The 19,933-nt window shown below is 61.6% G+C and overlaps 1 protein-coding gene across 2 annotated transcripts in view; it reads left to right on the top strand.

Annotated features, from left to right (window-relative positions):
• LOC137317424 (peripheral myelin protein 22-like) overlaps positions 1–18,884 on the top strand; it is a 21,771-nt gene extending 2,887 nt beyond the window's left edge. Inside the window, exons 3-4 of one of the 2 annotated variants that reach the window (XM_067980765.1) lie at positions 4,147–4,287; positions 17,984–18,884. In XM_067980765.1, coding sequence (XP_067836866.1) covers positions 4,147–4,287; positions 17,984–18,072 — 230 coding nt within the window. In that variant the 3' untranslated portion in view covers positions 18,073–18,884. Of the gene's footprint in view, positions 1–4,146; positions 4,288–17,509 lie in introns of both variants that reach the window. The other variant, XM_067980764.1, reaches the window with a different exon arrangement.
• The last annotated feature ends 1,049 nt before the right edge of the window (positions 18,885–19,933 follow it).

Raw genomic sequence — 19,933 nt, 5'->3', positions numbered from 1 at the left:
CCGGCCTCCCATCGTCCACCCTCCGTAAACTCCAGCTCGTCCAAAACTCTCTGCTGCCCCCCCGTATCCTAACTCACACCAAGTCCCGTTCACCCATCACCCCCCGTGCTCGCTGGACCGACACTGGTTCCCGGTCCGGGAACGCCTCGATTTTAAAATTCTCATCCTCCTGTTCAAATCCCTCCATGGCCCTCGCCCCCCTCCCTATCTCTGTAACCTCCTCCAGCCCCGACAATTCTCATCCTCCTGTTCAATTCCCTCCATGGCCCTCGCCCCCCCTCCCTATCTCTGTAACCTCCTCCAGCCCCTACAATTCTCATCCTCCTGTTCAAATCCCTCCATGGCCCTCGCCCCCCCTCCCTATCTCTGTAACCTCCTCCAGCCCCGACAATTCTCATCCTCCTGTTCAAATCCCTCCATGGCCCTCGCCCCCCCTCCCTATCTCTGTAACCTCCTCCAGCCCCTACAATTCTCATCCTCCTGTTCAAATCCCTCCATGGCCCTCGCCCCCCTCCCTATCTCTGTAACCTCCTCCAGCCCCTACAATTCTCATCCTCCTGTTCAAATCCCTCCATGGCCCTCGCACCCCCTCCCTATCTCTGTAACCTCCTCCAGCCCCTACAATCCTCATCCTCCTGTTCAAATCCCTCCATGACCCTCGCCCCCCCTCCCTATCTCTGTAACCTCCTCCAGCCCCGACAATTCTCATCCTCCTGTTCAAATCCCTCCATGGCCCTCGCCCCCCTCCCTATCTCTGTAACCTCCTCCAGCCCCTACAATTCTCATCCTCCTGTTCAAATCCCTCCATGGCCCTCGCCCCCCCTCCCTATCTCTGTAACCTCCTCCAGCCCCGACAATTCTCATCCTCCTGTTCAAATCCCTCCATGACCCTCGCCCCCCTCCCTATCTCTGTAACCTCCTCCAGCCCCTACAATTCTCATCCTCCTGTTCAAATCCCTCCATGGCCCTCGCCCCCCCTCCCTATCTCTGTAACCTCCTCCAGCCCCGACAATTCTCATCCTCCTGTTCAAATCCCTCCATGGCCCTCGCCCCCCCTCCCTATCTCTGTAACCTCCTCCAGCCCCTACAATTCACATCCTCCTGTTCAAATCCCTCCATGGCCCTCGCCCCCCTCCCTATCTCTGTAACCTCCTCCAGCCCCGATAATTCTCATCCTCCTGTTCAAATCCCTCCATGGCCCTCGCCCCCCCCTCCCTATCTCTGTAACCTCCTCCAGCCCCTACAATCCTCATCCTCCTGTTCAAATCCCTCCATGGCCCTCGCCCCCCTCCCTATCTCTGTAACCTCCTCCAGCCCCTACAATCCTCATCCTCCTGTTCAAATCCCTCCATGGCCCTCGCCCCCCTCCCTATCTCTGTAACCTCCTCCAGCCCCTACAATTCTCATCCTCCTGTTCAAATCCCTCCATGGCCCTCGCCTCTGACAGTGCAGCGCTCCCTCAGTACTGGCACCGGGGAGTGCGGGCCTGGATTATGGGGCTCGAGTCCGAGAGTATATCCATCTACCTCCGACAGTGCGGCACTCCCTCAGTACTGGCACCGGGGAGTGTGGGCCTGGATTATGGGGCTCGAGTCCTAGAGTATATCCATCTCCCTCCGACAGTGCGGCACTCCCTCAGTACTGGGACCGGGGGAGTGCGGGCCTGGATTATGGGGCTCGAGTCCTAGAGTATATCCATCTCCCTCCGACAGTGCGGCACTCCCTCAGTACTGGCACCGGGGGAGTGTGGGCCTGGATCATGGGGCTCGAGTCCTAGAGTATATCCATCTACCTCCGACAGTGCAGCACTCCCTCAGTACTGGGACCGGGGAGTGTGGGCCTGGATTATGGGGCTCGAGTCCTAGAGTATATCCATCTCCCTCCGACAGTGCGGCACTCCCTCAGTACTTGCACTGGGGGAGTGTGAGCCTGGATTATGGGGCTCGAGTCCTAGAGTATATCCATCTACCTCCGACAGTGCGGCACTCCCTCAGTACTGGCACCGGGGAGTGTGGGCCTGGGTTATGGGGCTCGAGTCCTAGAGTATATCCATCTACCTCCGACAGTGCGGCACTCCCTCAGTACTGGCACCGGGGGAGTGTGGGCCTGGATCATGGGGCTCGAGTCCTAGAGTATATCCATCTCCCTCCGACAGTGCAGCACTCCCTCAGTACTGGCACCGGGGAGTGTGGGCCTGGGTTATGGGGCTCGAGTCCTAGAGTATATCCATCTACCTCCGACAGTGCAGCACTCCCTCAGTACTGGGACCGGGGAGTGTGGGCCTGGATTATGGGGCTCGAGTCCTAGAGTATATCCATCTCCCTCCGACAGTGCGGCACTCCCTCAGTACTGGGACCGGGGAGTGTGGGCCTGGATTATGGGGCTCGAGTCCTAGAGTATATCCATCTCCCTCCGACAGTGCGGCACTCCCTCAGTACTGGCACCGGAGAGTGTGGGCCTGGATTATGGAGCTCGAGTCCTAGAGTATATCCATCTACCTCCGACAGTGCAGCACTCCCTCAGTACTGGCAACGGGGAGTGTGGGCCTGGATTATGGGGCTCGAGTCCCAGAGTATATCCATCTACCTCCGACAGTGCGGCACTCCCTCAGTACTGGCAACGGGGAGTGTGGGCCTGGATTATGGGGCTCGAGTCCCAGAGTATATCCATCTACCTCCGACAGTGCGGCACTCCCTCAGTACTGGCACCGGGGAGTGTGGGCCTGGATTATGGGGCTCGAGTCCTAGAGTATATCCATCTCCCTCCGACAGTGCGGCACTCCCTCAGTACTGGGACCGGGGGAGTGTGGGCCTGGATTATGGGGCTCGAGTCCTAGAGTATATCCATCTACCTCCGACAGTGCAGCACTCCCTCAGTACTGGCACCGGGGAGTGTGGGCCTGGATTATGGGGCTCGAGTCCTAGAGTATATCCATCTACCTCCGACAGTGCGGCACTCCCTCAGTACTGGCACCGGGGAGTGTGGGCCTGGATTATGGGGCTCGAGTCCTAGAGTATATCCATCTACCTCAGACAGTGCAGCACTCCCTCAGTACTGGCACCGGGGAGTGTGGGCCTGGATTATGGGGCTCGAGTCCTAGAGTATATCCATCTACCTCCGACAGTGCAGCACTCCCTCAGTACTGGGACCGGGGAGTGTGGGCCTGGATTATGGGGCTCGAGTCCTAGAGTATATCCATCTACCTCCGACAGTGCAGCGCTCCCTCAGTACTGGGACCGGGGAGTGTGGGCCTGGATTATGGGGCTCGAGTCCTAGAGTATATCCATCTCCCTCCGACAGTGCAGCACTCCCTCAGTACTGGGACCGGGGGAGTGTGGGCCTGGATTATGGGGCTCGAGTCCTAGAGTATATCCATCTCCCTCCGACAGTGCGGCACTCCCTCAGTACTGGCACCGGGGAGTGTGGGCCTGGATTATGGGGCTCGAGTCCTAGAGTATATCCATCTACCTCCGACAGTGCAGCACTCCCTCAGTACTGGGACCGGGGAGTGTGGGGCTGGATTATGGGGCTCGAGTCCTAGAGTATATCCATCTCCCTCCGACAGTGCGGCACTCCCTCAGTACTGGGACCGGGGAGTGTGGGCCTGGATTATGGGGCTCGAGTCCTAGAGTATATCCATCTACCTCCGACAGTGCAGCACTCCCTCAGTACTGGGACCGGGGAGTGTGGGCCTGGATTATGGGGCTCGAGTCCTAGAGTATATCCATCTACCTCAGACAGTGCAGCACTCCCTCAGTACTGGCACCGGGGAGTGCGGGCCTGGATTATGGGGCTCGAGTCCCAGAGTATATCCATCTACCTCAGACAGTGCAGCACTCCCTCAGTACTGGGACCGGGGAGTGTGGGCCTGGATTATGGGGCTCGAGTCCTAGAGTATATCCATCTACCTCCGACAGTGCGGCACTCCCTCAGTACTGGGACCGGGGAGTGTGGGCCTGGATTATGGGGCTCGAGTCCTAGAGTATATCCATCTCCCTCCGACAGTGCAGCACTCCCTCAGTACTGGGACCGGGGGGTGTGGGCCTGGATTATGGGGCTCGAGTCCGAGAGTACAGACATCTACAGCGGTTAGGGTGATTGGCTCTCATACCCCAGATATAACTAAGCCAGGACTTTCTCCCACAGAGTGGCAGCACGCTGTCCAAGCCCTGATGGTACTTGCTGTTCTCTTCTCAAGTCTCTCATTCCTGATCTTCGTCTGTCAGCTCTACACACTCAGGAGAGGGAGTCTCTTCTACGTCACAGGACTCTTCCAAATCTTTTCAGGTGAGTTCACTTCCTGAAGAGATAAGAACATCAGAACCCAACTCTCCAGTCCCCCTAACTCCCCCATCGAAGCCCCTCCCTCTCGGACCCTGTGGGTGAGGTTCAGTGGGGACTGAGGGAGACGGGGAGCCTCTCGGTCCCGGTGGGTGAGGTTCAGTGTGTACTGAGGGAGACAGGGAGCCTCTCGGTCCCTGTGGGTGAGGGTCAGTGTGTACTGAGGGAGACGGGGAGCCTCTCGGACCCTGTGGGTGAGGGTCAGTGTGTACTGAGGGAGACGGGGAGCCTCTCGGTCCCTGTGGGTGAGGGTCAGTGTGTACTGAGGGAGACGGGGAGCCTCTCGGTCCCTGTGGGTGAGGGTCAGTGTGTACTGAGGGAGACGGGGAGCCTCTCGGTCCCGGTGGGTGAGGTTCAGTGGGTACTGAGGGAGACGGGGAGCCTCTCGGTCCCTGTGGGTGAGGTTCAGTGGATACTGAGGGAGACGGGGAGCCTCTCGGACCCTGTGGGTGAGGGTCAGTGTGTACTGAGGGAGACGGGGAGCCTCTCGGTCCCGGTGGGTGAGGTTCAGTGGATACTGAGGGAGACGGGGAGCCTCTCGGACCCTGTGGGTGAGGGTCAGTGTGTACTGAGGGAGACGGGGAGCCTCTCGGTCCCTGTGGGTGGGGTCAGTGTGTACTGAGCGAGACGGGGAGCCTCTCGGTCCCTGTGGGTGAGGGTCAGTGTGTACTGAGCGAGACGGAGAGCCTCTCGGCCCCTGTGGGTGGGGTCAGTGTGTACTGAGGGAGACGGGGAGCCTCTCGGTCCCTGTGGGTGAGGGTCAGTGTGTACTGAGGGAGACGGGGAGCCTCTCGGTCCCTGTGGGTGAGGGTCAGTGTGTACTGAGGGAGACGGGGAGCCTCTCGGTCCCTGTGGGTGAGGGTCAGTGTGTACTGAGCGAGACGGGGAGCCTCTCGGTCCCTGTGGGTGAGGGTCAGTGGGTACTGAGGGAGACGGGGAGCCTCTCGGACCCTGTGGGTGAGGGTCAGTGTGTACTGAGGGAGACGGGGAGCCTCTCGGTCCCTGTGGGTGAGGGTCAGTGTGTACTGAGGGAGACGGGGAGCCTCTCGGACCCTGTGGGTGGGGTCAGTGTGTACTGAGGGAGACGGGGAGCCTCTCGGTCCCTGTGGGTGAGGGTCAGTGTGTACTGAGGGAGACGGGGAGCCTCTCGGTCCCTGTGGGTGGGGTCAGTGTGTACTGAGGGAGACGGGGAGCCTCTCGGTCCCTGCGGGTGAGGGTCAGTGTGTACTGAGGGAGACGGGGAGCCTCTCGGTCCCTGCGGGTGAGGGTCAGTGTGTACTGAGGGAGACGGGGAGCCTCTCGATCCCTGTGGGTGGGGTCAGTGTGTACTGAGGGAGACGGGGAGCCTCTCGGTCCCTGTGGGTGAGGGTCAGTGTGTACTGAGGGAGACGGGGAGCCTCTCGGTCCCTGTGGGTGAGGGTCAGTGTGTACTGAGGGAGACGGGGAGCCTCTCGGTCCCTGTGGGTGAGGGTCAGTGTGTACTGAGGGAGACGGGGAGCCTCTCGGTCCCTGTGGGTGAGGGTCAGTGTGTCCTGAGGGAGACGGGGAGCCTCTCGGTCCCTGTGGGTGTGGTCAGTGTGTACTGAGGGAGACGGGGAGTCTCTCGGTCCCTGTGGGTGAGGGTCAGTGTGTACTGAGGGAGACGGGGAGCCTCTCGGTCCCTGTGGGTGAGGGTCAGTGTGTACTGAGGGAGACGGGGAGCCTCTCGGTCCCTCTGGGTGAGGGTCAGTGTGTACTGAGGGAGACGGGGAGCCTCTCGGTCCCTGTGGGTGGGGTCAGTGTGTACTGAGGGAGACGGGGAGCCTCTCGGTCCCTGTGGGTGAGGGTCAGTGTGTACTGAGGGAGACGGGGAGCCTCTCGGTCCCTGTGGGTGAGGGTCAGTGTGTACTGAGGGAGACGGGGAGCCTCTCGGTCCCTGTGGGTGAGGGTCAGCGGGTACTGAGGGAGACGGGGAGCCTCTCGGTCCCTGTGGGTGAGGGTCAGTGTGTACTGAGGGAGACGGGGAGCCTCTCGGTCCCTGTGGGTGAGGGTCAGTGGGTACTGAGGGAGACGGGGAGCCTCTCGGTCCCTGTGGGTGAGGGTCAGTGGGTACTGAGGGAGACGGGGAGCCTCTCGGTCCCTGTGAGTGAGGGTCAGTGTGTACTGAGGGAGACGGGGAGCCTCTCGGTCCCTGTGGGTGAGGGTCAGTGTGTACTGAGGGAGACAGGAGCCTCTCGGTCCCTGTGGGTGAGGGTCAGTGTGTACTGAGGGAGACGGGGAGCCTCTCGGTCCCTGTGGGTGAGGGTCAGTGTGTACTGAGGGAGACGGGGAGCCTCTCGGTCCCTGTGGGTGGGGTCAGTGTGTACTGAGGGAGACGGGGAGCCTCTCGGACCCTGTGGGTGGGGTCAGTGTGTACTGAGGGAGACGGGGAGCCTCTCGGTCCCTGTGGGTGGGGTCAGTGTGTACTGAGGGAGACGGGGAGCCTCTCGGTCCCTGTGGGTGAGGGTCAGTGTGTACTGAGGGAGACGGGGAGCCTCTCGGTCCCTGTGGGTGGGGGTCAGTGTGTACTGAGGGAGACGGGGAGCCTCTCGGTCCCTGTGGGTGGGGTCAGTGTGTACTGAGGGAGACGGAGAGCCTCTCGGTCCCTGTGGGTGAGGGTCAGTGTGTACTGAGGGAGACGGGGAGCCTCTCGGTCCCTGTGGGTGGGGTCAGTGTGTACTGAGGGAGACGGAGAGCCTCTCGGTCCCTGTGGGTGAGGGTCAGTGGGTACTGAGGGAGACGGAGAGCCTCTCGGTCCCTGTGGGTGAGGGTCAGTGTGTACTGAGGGAGACGGGGAGCCTCTCGGTCCCTGTGGGTGAGGGTCAGTGTGTACTGAGGGAGACGGAGAGCCTCTCGGTCCCTGTGGGTGAGGGTCAGTGTGTACTGAGGGAGACGGGGAGCCTCTCGGTCCCTGATGGTGGGGTCAGTGTGTACTGAGGGAGACGGGGAGCCTCTCGGTCCCTGTGGGTGAGGGTCAGTGGGTACTGAGGGAGACGGGGAGCCTCTCGGTCCCTGTGGGTGAGGTTCAGTGTGTACTGAGGGAGACGGGGAGCCTCTCGGTCCCTGTGGGTGAGGGTCAGTGTGTACTGAGGGAGACGGGGAGCCTCTCGGTCCCTGTGGGTGAGGGTCAGTGTGTACTGAGGGAGACGGGGAGCCTCTCGGTCCCTGTGGGTGAGGGTCAGTGTGTACTGAGGGAGACGGGGAGCCTCTCGGTCCCTGTGGGTGAGGGTCAGTGTGTACTGAGGGAGACGGGGAGCCTCTCGGACCCTGTGGGTGAGGTTCAGTGTGTACTGAGGGAGACGGGGAGCCTCTCGGTCCCTGTGGGTGAGGGTCAGTGTGTACTGAGGGAGACGGGGAGCCTCTCGGTCCCTGTGGGTGAGGGTCAGTGTGTACTGAGGGAGACGGGGAGCCTCTCGGTCCCTGTGGGTGAGGGTCAGTGTGTACTGAGGGAGACGGGGAGCCTCTCGGTCCCTGTGGGTGAGGGTCAGTGTGTACTGAGGGAGACGGGAGGCCTCTCGGACCCTGTGGGTGGGGGTCAGTGTGTACTGAGGGAGACGGGGAGCCTCTCGGTCCCCTGTGGGTGAGGGTCAGTGTGTACTGGGGGAGACGGGGAGCCTCTCGGTCCCTGTGGGTGAGGGTCAGTGTGTACTGAGGGAGACGGGGAGCCTCTCGGTCCCTGTGGGTGAGGGTCATTACTGAGGGAGACGGGGAGCCTCTCGGCCCCTGTGGGTGAGGGTCAGTGGGTACTGAGGGAGACGGGGAGCCTCTCGGACCCTGTGGGTGAGGGTCAGTGGGTACTGAGGGAGACAGGAGCCTCTCGGTACCTGTGGGTGAGGGTCAGTGTGTACTGAGGGAGACAGGGAGCCTCTCGGTCCATGTGGGTGAGGGTCAGTGTGTACTGAGGGAGACGGGGAGCCTCTCGGTCCCTGTGGGTGAGGGTCAGTGTGTACTGAGGGAGACGGGGAGCCTCTCGGTCCCTGTGGGTGGGGTCAGTGTGTACTGAGGGAGACGGGGAGCCTCTCGGACCCTGCGGGTGAGGGTCAGTGGGTACTGAGGGAGACGGGGAGCCTCTCGGTCCCTGTGGGTGAGGGTCAGTGTGTACTGAGGGAGACGGGGAGCCTCTCGGTCCCTGCGGGTGAGGGTCAGTGTGTACTGAGGGAGACGGGGAGCCTCTCGGTCCCTGTGGGTGAGGTTCAGTGTGTACTGAGGGAGAGAGGAGCCTCTCGGACCCTGTGGGTGAGGGTCAGTGTGTACTGAGGGAGACGGGGAGCCTCTCGGTCCCTGTGGGTGAGGGTCAGTGTGTACTGAGGGAGACGGGGAGCCTCTCGGTCCCTGTGGGTGAGGGTCAGTGTGTACTGAGGGAGACGGGGAGCCTCTCGGTCCCTGTGGGTGAGGGTCAGTGTGTACTGAGGGAGACGGGGAGCCTCTCGGTCCCTGTGGGTGAGGGTCAGTGTGTACTGAGGGAGACGGGGAGCCTCTCGGTCCCTGTGGGTGAGGGTCAGTGTGTACTGAGGGAGACGGGGAGCCTCTCGGTCCCTGTGGGTGAGGGTCAGTGTGTACTGAGGGAGACGGGGAGTCTCTCGGTCCCTGTGGGTGAGGGTCAGTGTGTACTGAGGGAGACGGGGAGCCTCTCGGTCCCTGTGGGTGAGGGTCAGTGTGTACTGAGGGAGACGGGGAGCCTCTCGGTCCCTGTGGGTGAGGGTCAGTGTGTACTGAGGGAGACGGGGAGCCTCTCGATCCCTGTGGGTGGGGTCAGTGTGTACTGAGGGAGACGGGGAGCCTCTCGGTCCCTGTGGGTGGGGTCAGTGTGTACTGAGGGAGACGGGGAGCCTCTCGGTCCCTGTGGGTGAGGGTCAGTGTGTACTGAGGGAGACGGAGAGCCTCTCGGTCCCTGTGGGTGAGGGTCAGTGTGTACTGAGGGAGACGGGGAGCCTCTCGGTCCCTGTGGGTGAGGGTCAGTGGGTACTGAGGGAGACGGGGAGCCTCTCGGACCCTGTGGGTGAGGGTCAGTGTGTACTGAGGGAGACGTGGAGCCTCTCGGTCCCTGTGGGTGAGGGTCAGTGTGTACTGAGGGAGACGGGGAGCCTCTCGGTCCCTGTGGGTGAGGGTCAGTGTGTACTGAGGGAGACGGGGAGCCTCTCGGTCCCTGTGGGTGAGGGTCAGTGTGTACTGAGGGAGACGGGGAGCCTCTCGGTCCCTGTGGGTGGGGTCAGTGTGTACTGAGGGAGACGGGGAGCCTCTCGGTCCCTGTGGGTGAGGGTCAGTGTGTACTGAGGGAGACGGGGAGCCTCTCGGTCCCTGTGGGTGAGGGTCAGTGTGTACTGAGGGAGACGGGGAGCCTCTCGGTCCCTGTGGGTGAGGGTCAGTGTGTACTGAGGGAGACGGGGAGCCTCTCGGCCCCTGTGGGTGAGGGTCAGTGTGTACTGAGGGAGACGGGAGCCTCTCGGTCCCTGTGGGTGAGGGTCAGTGTGTACTGAGGGAGACGGGGAGCCTCTCGGTCCCTGTGGGTGAGGGTCAGTGGGTACTGAGCGAGACGGGGAGCCTCTCGGTCCCTGTGGGTGAGGGTCAGTGTGTACTGAGGGAGACGGGGAGCCTCTCGGTCCCTGATGGTGGGGTCAGTGTGTACTGAGGGAGACGGGGAGCCTCTCGGTCCCTGTGGGTGGGGTCAGTGTGTACTGAGGGAGACGGGGAGCCTCTCGGTCCCTGTGGGTGAGGGTCAGTGTGTACTGAGGGAGACGGGGAGCCTCTCGGTCCCTGTGGGTGAGGGTCAGTGTGTACTGAGGGAGACGGGGAGCCTCTTGGTCCCTGTGGGTGAGGGTCAGTGGGTACTGAGGGAGACGGGGAGCCTCTCGGTCCCTGTGGGTGAGGGTCAGTGTGTACTGAGGGAGACGGGGAGCCTCTCGGACCCTGTGGGTGGGGTCAGTGTGTACTGAGGGAGACGGGGAGCCTCTCGGTCCCTGTGGGTGAGGGTCAGTGTGTACTGAGGGAGACGGGGAGCCTCTCGGTCCCTGTGGGTGGGGTCAGTATGTACTGAGGGAGACTGGGAGCCTCTCGGTCCCTGTGGGTGAGGGTCAGTGTGTACTGAGGGAGACGGGGAGCCTCTCGGTCCCTGTGGGTGAGGGTCAGTGTGTACTGAGGGAGACGGGGAGCCTCTCGGACCCTGTGGGTGGTGTCAGTGTGTACTGAGGGAGACGGGGAGCCTCTCGGTCCCTGTGGGTGAGGGTCAGTGTGTACTGAGGGAGACGGGGAGCCTCTCGGTCCCTGTGGGTGAGGGTCAGTGTGTACTGAGGGAGACGGGGAGCCTCTCGGCCCCTGTGGGTGAGGGTCAGTGGGTACTGAGGGAGACGGGGAGCCTCTCGGACCCTGTGGGTGGGGGTCAGTGTGTACTGAGGGAGACGGGGAGCCTCTCGGTCCCTGTGGGTGAGGGTCAGTGTGTACTGAGGGAGACGGGGAGCCTCTCGGTCCCTGCGGGTGGGGTCAGTGTGTACTGAGCGAGACGGGGAGTCTCTCGGACCCTGTGGGTGAGGGTCAGCGGGTACTGAGGGAGACGGGGAGCCTCTCGGTCCCTGTGGGTGAGGGTCAGTGTGTACTGAGGGAGACGGGGAGCCTCTCGGTCCCTGTGGGTGAGGGTCAGTGTGTACTGAGGGAGACGGGGAGCCTCTCGGACCCTGTGGGTGGGGTCAGTGTGTACTGAGGGAGACGGGGAGCCTCTCGGTCCCTGTGGGTGAGGGTCAGTGTGTACTGAGGGAGACGGGGAGCCTCTCGGTCCCTGTGGGTGAGGGTCAGTGTGTACTGAGGGAGACGGGGAGCCTCTCGGTCCCTGTGGGTGGGGTCAGTGTGTACTGAGGGAGACGGGGAGCCTCTCGGTCCCTGTGGGTGGGGTCAGTGTGTACTGAGGGAGACGGGGAGCCTCTCGGTCCCTGTGGGTGAGGGTCAGTGTGTACTGAGGGAGACGGGGAGCCTCTCGGTCCCTGTGGGTGAGGGTCAGTGTGTACTGAGGGAGACGGGGAGCCTCTCGGTCCCTGTGGGTGAGGGTCAGTGTGTACTGAGGGAGACGGGGAGCCTCTCGGTCCCTGTGGGTGAGGGTCAGTGTGTACTGAGGGAGACGGGGAGCCTCTCGGACCCTGTGGGTGAGGGTCAGTGTGTACTGAGGGAGACGGGGAGCCTCTCGGTCCCTGTGGGTGAGGGTCAGTGTGTACTGAGGGAGACGGGGAGCCTCTCGGTCCCTGTGGGTGAGGGTCAGTGTGTACTGAGGGAGACGGGGAGTCTCTCGGTCCCTGTGGGTGAGGTTCAGTGTGTACTGAGGGAGACGGGGAGCCTCTCGGTCCCTGTGGCTGAGGGTCAGTGTGTACTGAGCGAGACGGGGAGCCTCTCGGTCCCTGTGGGTGAGGGTCAGTGTGTACTGAGGGAGACGGGGAGCCTCTCGGTCCCTGTGGGTGGGGTCAGTGTGTACTGAGGGAGACGGGGAGCCTCTCGGTCCCTGTGGGTGAGGGTCAGTGTGTACTGAGGGAGACGGGGAGCCTCTCGGTCTCTGTGGGTGAGGGTCAGTGTGTACTGAGGGAGACGGGGAGCCTCTCGGTCTCTGTGGGTGAGGGTCAGTGTGTACTGAGGGAGACGGGGAGCCTCTCGGTCCCTGTGGGTGGGGTCAGTGTGTACTGAGGGAGACGGGGAGTCTCTCGGTCCCTGTGGGTGGGGTCAGTGTGTACTGAGGGAGACGGGGAGCCTCTCGGCCCCTGTGGGTGGGGTCAGTGTGTACTGAGGGAGACGGGGAGTCTCTCGGTCCCTGTGGGTGAGGGTCAGTGTGTACTGAGGGAGACGGGGAGCCTCTCGGTCCCTGTGGGTGAGGGTCAGTGTGTACTGAGCGAGACGGGGAGCCTCTCGGTCCCTGTGGGTGAGGGTCAGTGTGTACTGAGGGAGACGGGGAGCCTCTCGGTCCCTGTGGGTGAGGGTCAGTGTGTACTGAGGGAGACGGGGAGCCTCTCGGTCCCTGTGGGTGGGGTCAGTGTGTACTGAGGGAGACGGGGAGCCTCTCGGTCCCTGTGGGTGAGGGTCAGTGTGTACTGAGGGAGACGGGGAGCCTCTCGGTCCCTGTGGGTGAGGGTCAGTGTGTACTGAGGGAGACGGGGAGTCTCTCGGTCCCTGTGGGTGAGGGTCAGTGTGTACTGAGGGAGACGGGGAGCCTCTCGGTCCCTGTGGGTGGGGTCAGTGTGTACTGAGGGAGACGGGGAGTCTCTCGGTCCCTGTGGGTGAGGGTCAGTCTGTACTGAGGGAGACGGGGAGCCTCTCGGTCCCTGTGGGTGAGGGTCAGTGTGTACTGAGGGAGACGGGGAGCCTCTCGGTCCCTGTGGGTGAGGGTCAGTCTGTACTGAGGGAGACGGGGAGCCTCTCGGTCCCTGTGGGTGAGGGTCAGTGTGTACTGAGGGAGACGGGGAGCCTCTCGGTCCCTGTGGGTGAGGGTCAGTGTGTACTGAGGGAGACGGGGAGCCTCTCGGTCCCTGTGGGTGAGGGTCAGTGTGTACTGAGGGAGACGGGGAGCCTCTCGGTCCCTGTGGGTGAGGGTCAGTGTGTACTGAGGGAGACGGGGAGCCTCTCGGTCCCTGTGGGTGGGGTCAGTGTGTACTGAGGGAGACGGGGAGCCTCTCGGTCCCTGTGGGTGAGGTTCAGTGTGTACTGAGGGAGACGGGGAGCCTCTCGGTCCCTGTGGGTGGGGTCAGTGTGTACTGAGGGAGACGGGGAGCCTCTCGGACCCTGTGGGTGAGGGTCAGTGTGTACTGAGGGAGACGGGGAGCCTCTCGGTCCCTGTGGGTGGGGTCAGTGTGTACTGAGGGAGACGGGGAGCCTCTCGGTCCCTGTGGGTGAGGGTCAGTGTGTACTGAGGGAGACGGGGAGCCTCTCGGTCCCTGTGGGTGAGGGTCAGTGTGTACTGAGGGAGACGGGGAGCCTCTCGGCCCCTGTGGGTGAGGGTCAGTGTGTACTGAGGGAGACGGGGAGCCTCTCGGTCCCTGTGGGTGGGGTCAGTGTGTACTGAGGGAGACGGGGAGCCTCTCGGTCCCTGTGGGTGAGGGTCAGTGTGTACTGAGGGAGACGGGGAGCCTCTCGGTCCCTGCGGGTGAGGGTCAGTGTGTACTGAGGGAGACGGGGAGCCTCTCGGTCCCTGCGGGTGAGGGTCAGTGTGTACTGAGGGAGACGGGGAGCCTCTCGGTCCCTGTGGGTGGGGTCAGTGTGTACTGAGGGAGACGGGGAGCCTCTCGGTCCCTGTGGGTGAGGGTCAGTGTGTACTGAGGGAGACGGGGAGCCTCTCGGTCCCTGTGGGTGAGGGTCAGGGGGTACTGAGGGAGACGGGGAGCCTCTCGGTCCCTGTGGGTGAGGGTCAGTGTGTACTGAGGGAGACGGGGAGCCTCTCGGTCCCTGTGGGTGAGGGTCAGTGTTTACTGAGGGAGACAGGGAGTCTCTCGGTCCCTGTGGGTGAGGGTCAGTGTGTACTGAGGGAGACGGGGAGCCTCTCGGTCCCTGTGGGTGAGGGTCAGTGTGTACTGAGGGAGACGGGGAGCCTCTCGGTCCCTGTGGGTGAGGGTCAGTGTGTACTGAGGGAGACGGGGAGCCTCTCGGTCCCTGTGGGTGAGGGTCAGTGTGTACTGAGGGAGACGGGGAGCCTCTCGGTCCCTGTGGGTGAGGGTCAGTGTGTACTGAGGGAGACGGGGAGCCTCTCGGTCCCTGTGGGTGAGGGTCAGTGTGTACTGAGGGAGAGAGGAGCCTCTCGGTCCCTGTGGGTGAGGGTCAGTGTGTACTGAGGGAGACGGGGAGCCTCTCGGACCCTGTGGGTGAGGGTCAGTGTGTACTGAGGGAGACGGGGAGCCTCTCGGTCCCTGTGGGTGAGGGTCAGTCGGTACTGAGGGAGACGGGGAGCCTCTCGGACCCTGTGGGTGAGGGTCAGTGTGTACTGAGGGAGACGGGGAGCCTCTCGGTCCCTGTGGGTGAGGGTCAGTGTGTACTGAGGGAGACGGGGAGCCTCTCGGTCCCTGTGGGTGAGGGTCAGTGTGTACTGAGGGAGACGGGGAGCCTCTCGGTCCCTGTGGGTGAGGGTCAGTGTGTACTGAGGGAGACGGGGAGCCTCTCGGTCCCTGTGGGTGAGGGTCAGTGTGTACTGAGGGAGACGGGGAGCCTCTCGGTCCCTGTGGGTGGGGTCAGTGTGTACTGAGGGAGACGGGGAGCCTCTCGGTCCCTGTGGGTGAGGGTCAGTGTGTACTGAGGGAGACGGGGAGCCTCTCGGACCCTGTGGGTGAGGGTCAGTGTGTACTGAGGGAGAGAGGAGCCTCTCGGTCCCTGTGGGTGAGGGTCAGTGTGTACTGAGGGAGACGGGGAGTCTCTCGGTCCCTGTGGGTGAGGGTCAGTGTGTACTGAGGGAGACGGGGAGCCTCTCGGTCCCTGTGGGTGAGGGTCAGTGTGTACTGAGGGAGACGGGGAGCCTCTCGGTCCCTGTGGGTGAGGGTCAGTGTGTACTGAGGGAGACGGGGAGCCTCTCGGTCCCTGTGGGTGAGGGTCAGTGTGTACTGAGGGAGACGGGGAGCCTCTCGGTCCCTGTGGGTGAGGGTCAGTGTGTACTGAGGGAGACGGGGAGCCTCTCGGTCCCTGTGGGTGAGGGTCAGTGTGTACTGAGGGAGACGGGGAGCCTCTCGGTCCCTGTGGGTGAGGGTCAGTGTGTACTGAGGGAGACGGGGAGCCTCTCGGTCCCTGTGGGTGAGGGTCAGTGTGTACTGAGGGAGACGGGGAGCCTCTCGGTCCCTGTGGGTGAGGGTCAGTGTGTACTGAGCGAGAGAGGAGCCTCTCGGACCCTGTGGGTGAGGGTCAGTGTGTACTGAGGGAGACGGGGAGCCTCTCGGTCCCTGTGGGTGGGGTCAGTGTGTACTGAGGGAGACGGGGAGCCTCTCGGTCCCTGTGGGTGAGGGTCAGTGTGTACTGAGGGAGACGGGGAGCCTCTCGGTCCCTGTGGGTGAGGGTCAGTGTGTACTGAGGGAGACGGGGAGCCTCTCGGTCCCTGTGGGTGAGGGTCAGTGTGTACTGAGGGAGACGGGGAGCCTCTCGGTCCCTGTGGGTGAGGGTCAGTGTGTACTGAGGGAGACGGGGAGCCTCTCGGTCCCTGTGGGTGAGGGTCAGTGTGTACTGAGGGAGACGGGGAGCCTCTCGGTCCCTGTGGGTGAGGGTCAGTGTGTACTGAGGGAGACGGGGAGCCTCTCGGTCCCTGTGGGTGAGGGTCAGTGTGTACTGAGGGAGACGGGGAGCCTCTCGGTCCCTGTGGGTGGGGTCAGTGTGTACTGAGGGAGACGGGGAGCCTCTCGGTCCCTGTGGGTGAGGGTCAGTGTGTACTGAGGGAGACGGGGAGTCTCTCGGACCCTGTGGGTGAGGGTCAGTGTGTACTGAGGGAGACGGGGAGCCTCTCGGTCCCTGTGGGTGAGGGTCAGTGTGTACTGAGGGAGACGGGGAGCCTCTCGGTCCCTGTGGGTGGGGTCAGTGTGTACTGAGGGAGACGGGGAGCCTCTCGGTCCCTGTGGGTGGGGTCAGTGTGTACTGAGGGAGACGGGGAGCCTCTCGGACCCTGTGGGTGAGGTTCAGTGTGTACTGAGGGAGACGGGGAGCCTCTCGGTCCCTGTGGGTGGGGTCAGTGTGTACTGAGGGAGACGGGGAGCCTCTCGGTCCCTGTGGGTGGGGGTCAGTGTGTACTGAGGGAGACGGGGAGCCTCTCGGTCCCTGTGGGTGAGGGTCAGTGTGTACTGAGGGAGACGGGGAGCCTCTCAGTCCCTGTGGGTGAGGGTCAGTGTGTACTGAGGGAGACGGGGAGCCTCTCGGTCCCTGTGGGTGAGGGTCAGTGTGTACTGAGGGAGACGGGGAGCCTCTCGGTCCCTGTGGGTGAGGGTCAGTGTGTACTGAGGGAGACGGGGAGCCTCTCGGTCCCTGTGGGTGGGGTCAGTGTGTACTGAGGGAGACGGGGAGCCTCTCGGTCCCTGTGGGTGAGGGTCAGTGTGTACTGAGGGAGACGGGGAGCCTCTCGGCCCCTGTGGGTGAGGGTCAGTGTGTACTGAGGGAGACGGGGAGCCTCTCGGTCCCTGTGGGTGAGGGTCAGTGTGTACTGAGGGAGACGGGGAGCCTCTCGGTCCCTGTGGGTGAGGGTCAGTGTGTACTGAGGGAGACGGGGAGCCTCTCGGTCCCTGTGGGTGAGGGTCAGTGTGTACTGAGGGAGACGGGGAGCCTCTCGGCCCCTGTGGGTGAGGGTCAGTGTGTACTGAGGGAGACGGGGAGCCTCTCGGTCCCTGTGGGTGAGGGTCAGTGTGTACTGAGGGAGACGGGGAGCCTCTCGGTCCCTGTGGGTGAGGGTCAGTGTGTACTGAGGGAGACGGGGAGCCTCTCGGTCCCTGTGGGTGAGGGTCAGTGTGTACTGAGGGAGACGGGGAGCCTCTCGGTCCCTGTGGGTGAGGGTCAGTGTGTACTGAGGGAGACGGGGAGCCTCTCGGACCCTGTGGGTGGGGTCAGTGTGTACTGAGGGAGACGGGGAGCCTCTCGGTCCCTGTGGGTGAGGGTCAGTGTGTACTGAGGGAGACGGGGAGCCTCTCGGTCCCTGTGGGTGAGGGTCAGTGTGTACTGAGGGAGACGGGGAGCCTCTCGGTCCCTGTGGGTGGGGTCAGCGGGTACTGAGGGAGACGGGGAGCCTCTCGGCCCCTGTGGGTGAGGGTCAGTGTGTACTGAGGGAGACGGGGAGCCTCTCGGCCCCTGTGGGTGAGGGTCAGTGTGTACTGAGGGAGACGGGGAGCCTCTCGGTCCCTGTGGATGAGGGTCAGTGTGTACTGAGGGAGACGGGGAGCCTCTCGGTCCCTGTGGGTGAGGGTCAGTGGGTACTGAGGGAGACGGGAGCCTCTCGGCCCCTGTGGGTGAGGGTCAGTGTGTACTGAGGGAGACGGGGAGCCTCTCGGCCCCTGTGGGTGAGGGTCAGCGGGTACTGAGGGAGACGGGGAGCCTCTCGGACCCTGTGGGTGAGGGTCAGCGGGTACTGAGCGAGACGGGGAGCCTCTCGGACCCTGTGGGTGAGGGTCAGCGGGTACTGGAGGGGGTCCAGAACAGCTCGTTTGTTAATCTCTGTGTCCGTGTGTGGTATCTGCAGGACTCTGTTTGCTGACAGCTCCCCTCATATACACTCTGCACGTCCACGAGTTTCATGCGGACAAGGAAGGGACGTTCGGGTACAGCTACATCTTGGCCTGGGTTGTCTTCCCAATCACCCTGGCAAGTGGGATCATGTACATACACCTTCGCAAACTGGAGTAACATCTCGCCCACAATTTCAACGCTGGACTCAAATTGAGTCCCAATGTCCACATCCCATTTCCCCAAGGACATTGACCTCCCGAGTGCCGAGCTTATTTTTATGGCCCCCTCGTTTCTGGGCACCGCCTCAATCGTAGAATCCTACAGCACGGGATGAGGCCATTCGGTCCATCGTGGCCTGTGCGAGCTCTTTGAAAGATCTATCCAATTAGTCCCGCTCCCCCTGCTCTCTCCCCCGTAAATTTTTCCCCGTTTGATTATTTATCCGATTCCCCTTTTGAAAGTTATTATTGAATCTGCTCCCTTTCAGGCGGTGAATTCCAGATCAGAACAACTCGCTGCGTGAAAAAACCCATTCTCCTCATCTCCCCACTCTGGCTCTTTTCCCGATCGTCTTAAATCTGTGTTGACAACCCGACCGCTACTGGAAACAGTTTCTCCCTGTTTGAGGACGTAAGGAATAGGAGCAGGAGTTGGCCGTTCGGCCCCTCGAGCCTGCCCCGCCATTCAATCAGATCATGGCTGATCTTCGACCTCAACTCCACTTTCCCGCCCGATCCCCGCGTCCCTCGATTCCCCCGAGAGTCCGAAAATCCATCGATCTCAGTCTTGAATATCCTCGACGACTGAGCGTCCACAGCCCTCTGGGGGAGAGAATTCCAAAGATTCACCTCCCTCCGAGTGAAGAAATTCCTCCTCATCTCAGTCTCGAATGTCCGACCCCTTATCCTGAGACTGTGCCCCCTCGTTCTAGACTCTCCAGCCAAGGGGGGGAAACAGCCTCTCAGCATCTACCCTGTCAAGCCCCCCCTCAGAATCTTCTATGTCTCAATGAGATCTCCTCTCATTCTTCCAAACTCCAGAGAGTATCGGCCCATTCTGCTCAATCTCTCCTCATGGGACAACCCTCTCCTCCCAGGGATCAATCAATCGTCGCACGGCCTCGAAGGCAGGTATATCCTTCCTCAGATATTCACTGGATCAAAGCCCCTCATTCCATCGACTGACATCGAGTAGCATCGAGTCGACGGCACAGGAAACAGGCCATTCGGCCCAACTGGGCTATCCCGGTGTTTCCTATCCACGCGAGCCTCCTCCCTCCCCTACTCCATCTCACTCCCGCCCTTTCACGTCCGGAAAATGTTGAAGACTTGTGTTTCTGAGTTTGGAAAATGTATGATTTTATAAATAAAACTTATTTTTTCAACCAACTTACCCTCAGTTCATTTTGTGTTATTTATTCACGGGCTGTATCATGAAGGGTTAAATGACGAGGGCAGGTTGCACAGACCGGGCTTGCGTTCCCCTCGAGTATCGAAGATTGAGGGAGGGGGGGAATCGAATCGAGGGGTTTAAGATGATTAAGGGAGGGGAGATGGAGAGAAACTATTTCCTCTGGTGGGGGGAGAGTCCAGAACAAGGGGGGCAGAACCTTAAAATTAGAGCCAGGCCGTTCGGGGGTGATGTCGGGGAGCAATTCTCCGCACAAAGGGGGGAGTGGGAATCTGGAAAACTCTCACCCCGCAAAAAAGTTGTGGACTCTGGGGGTCAGTCGGAGCTTTCAAGACTGAGGTTGATCGATTTTTGTTGGGTAAAGGGTCTCGAGGGATATGGAACCAAGGCAGGGAGATGGAGTGAGGAGACAGATCAGCCGTGATCTGATTGAATGGTGGAATGAGGCTCGAGGGGCTGAATGGCCTCCTTCTGTTCCTGCACGAAAGGCTCAAGGAGCTGAATAGCCTCCTCCTGTTCCTATAGTAACAGGCTCGAGGGGCTGAATGGCCTCCTCCTGTTCCGATAGTAACAGGCTCGAGGGGCTGAATGGCCTCCTCCTGTTCCAAAAGTCACAGGCTCAAGGGGCTGAATGGCCTCCTCCTGTTCCTATAGTAACAGGCTCAAGGGGCTGAATGGCCTCCTCCTGTTCCGATAGTAACAGGCTCAAGGGGCTGAATGGCCTCCTCCTGTTCAAATAGTAACAGGCTCGAGGGTGTATTGATCATGAGGTGTATTAGATTGGTGTATTGATCATGAGGTGTATTAGATTGGTGTATTGATCATGTGGTGTATTAGATTGGTGTATTGATCATGTGGTGTATTAGATTGGTGTATTGATCATGAGGTGTATTAGATTGGTGTATTGATCATGAGGTGTATTAGATTGGTGTATTGATCATGTGGTGTATTAGATTGATGTATTGATCATGAGGTGTATTAGATTGGTGTATTGATCATGTGGTGTATTAGATTGGTGTATTGATCA

This window comes from Heptranchias perlo, unplaced genomic scaffold, assembly GCF_035084215.1.
Source record: "Heptranchias perlo isolate sHepPer1 unplaced genomic scaffold, sHepPer1.hap1 HAP1_SCAFFOLD_616, whole genome shotgun sequence".
NCBI lineage: Eukaryota > Metazoa > Chordata > Chondrichthyes > Hexanchiformes > Hexanchidae > Heptranchias > Heptranchias perlo.
Note: the sequence above shows the minus strand (reverse complement) of the source record. Positions and strands in the feature narration are given on the sequence as shown.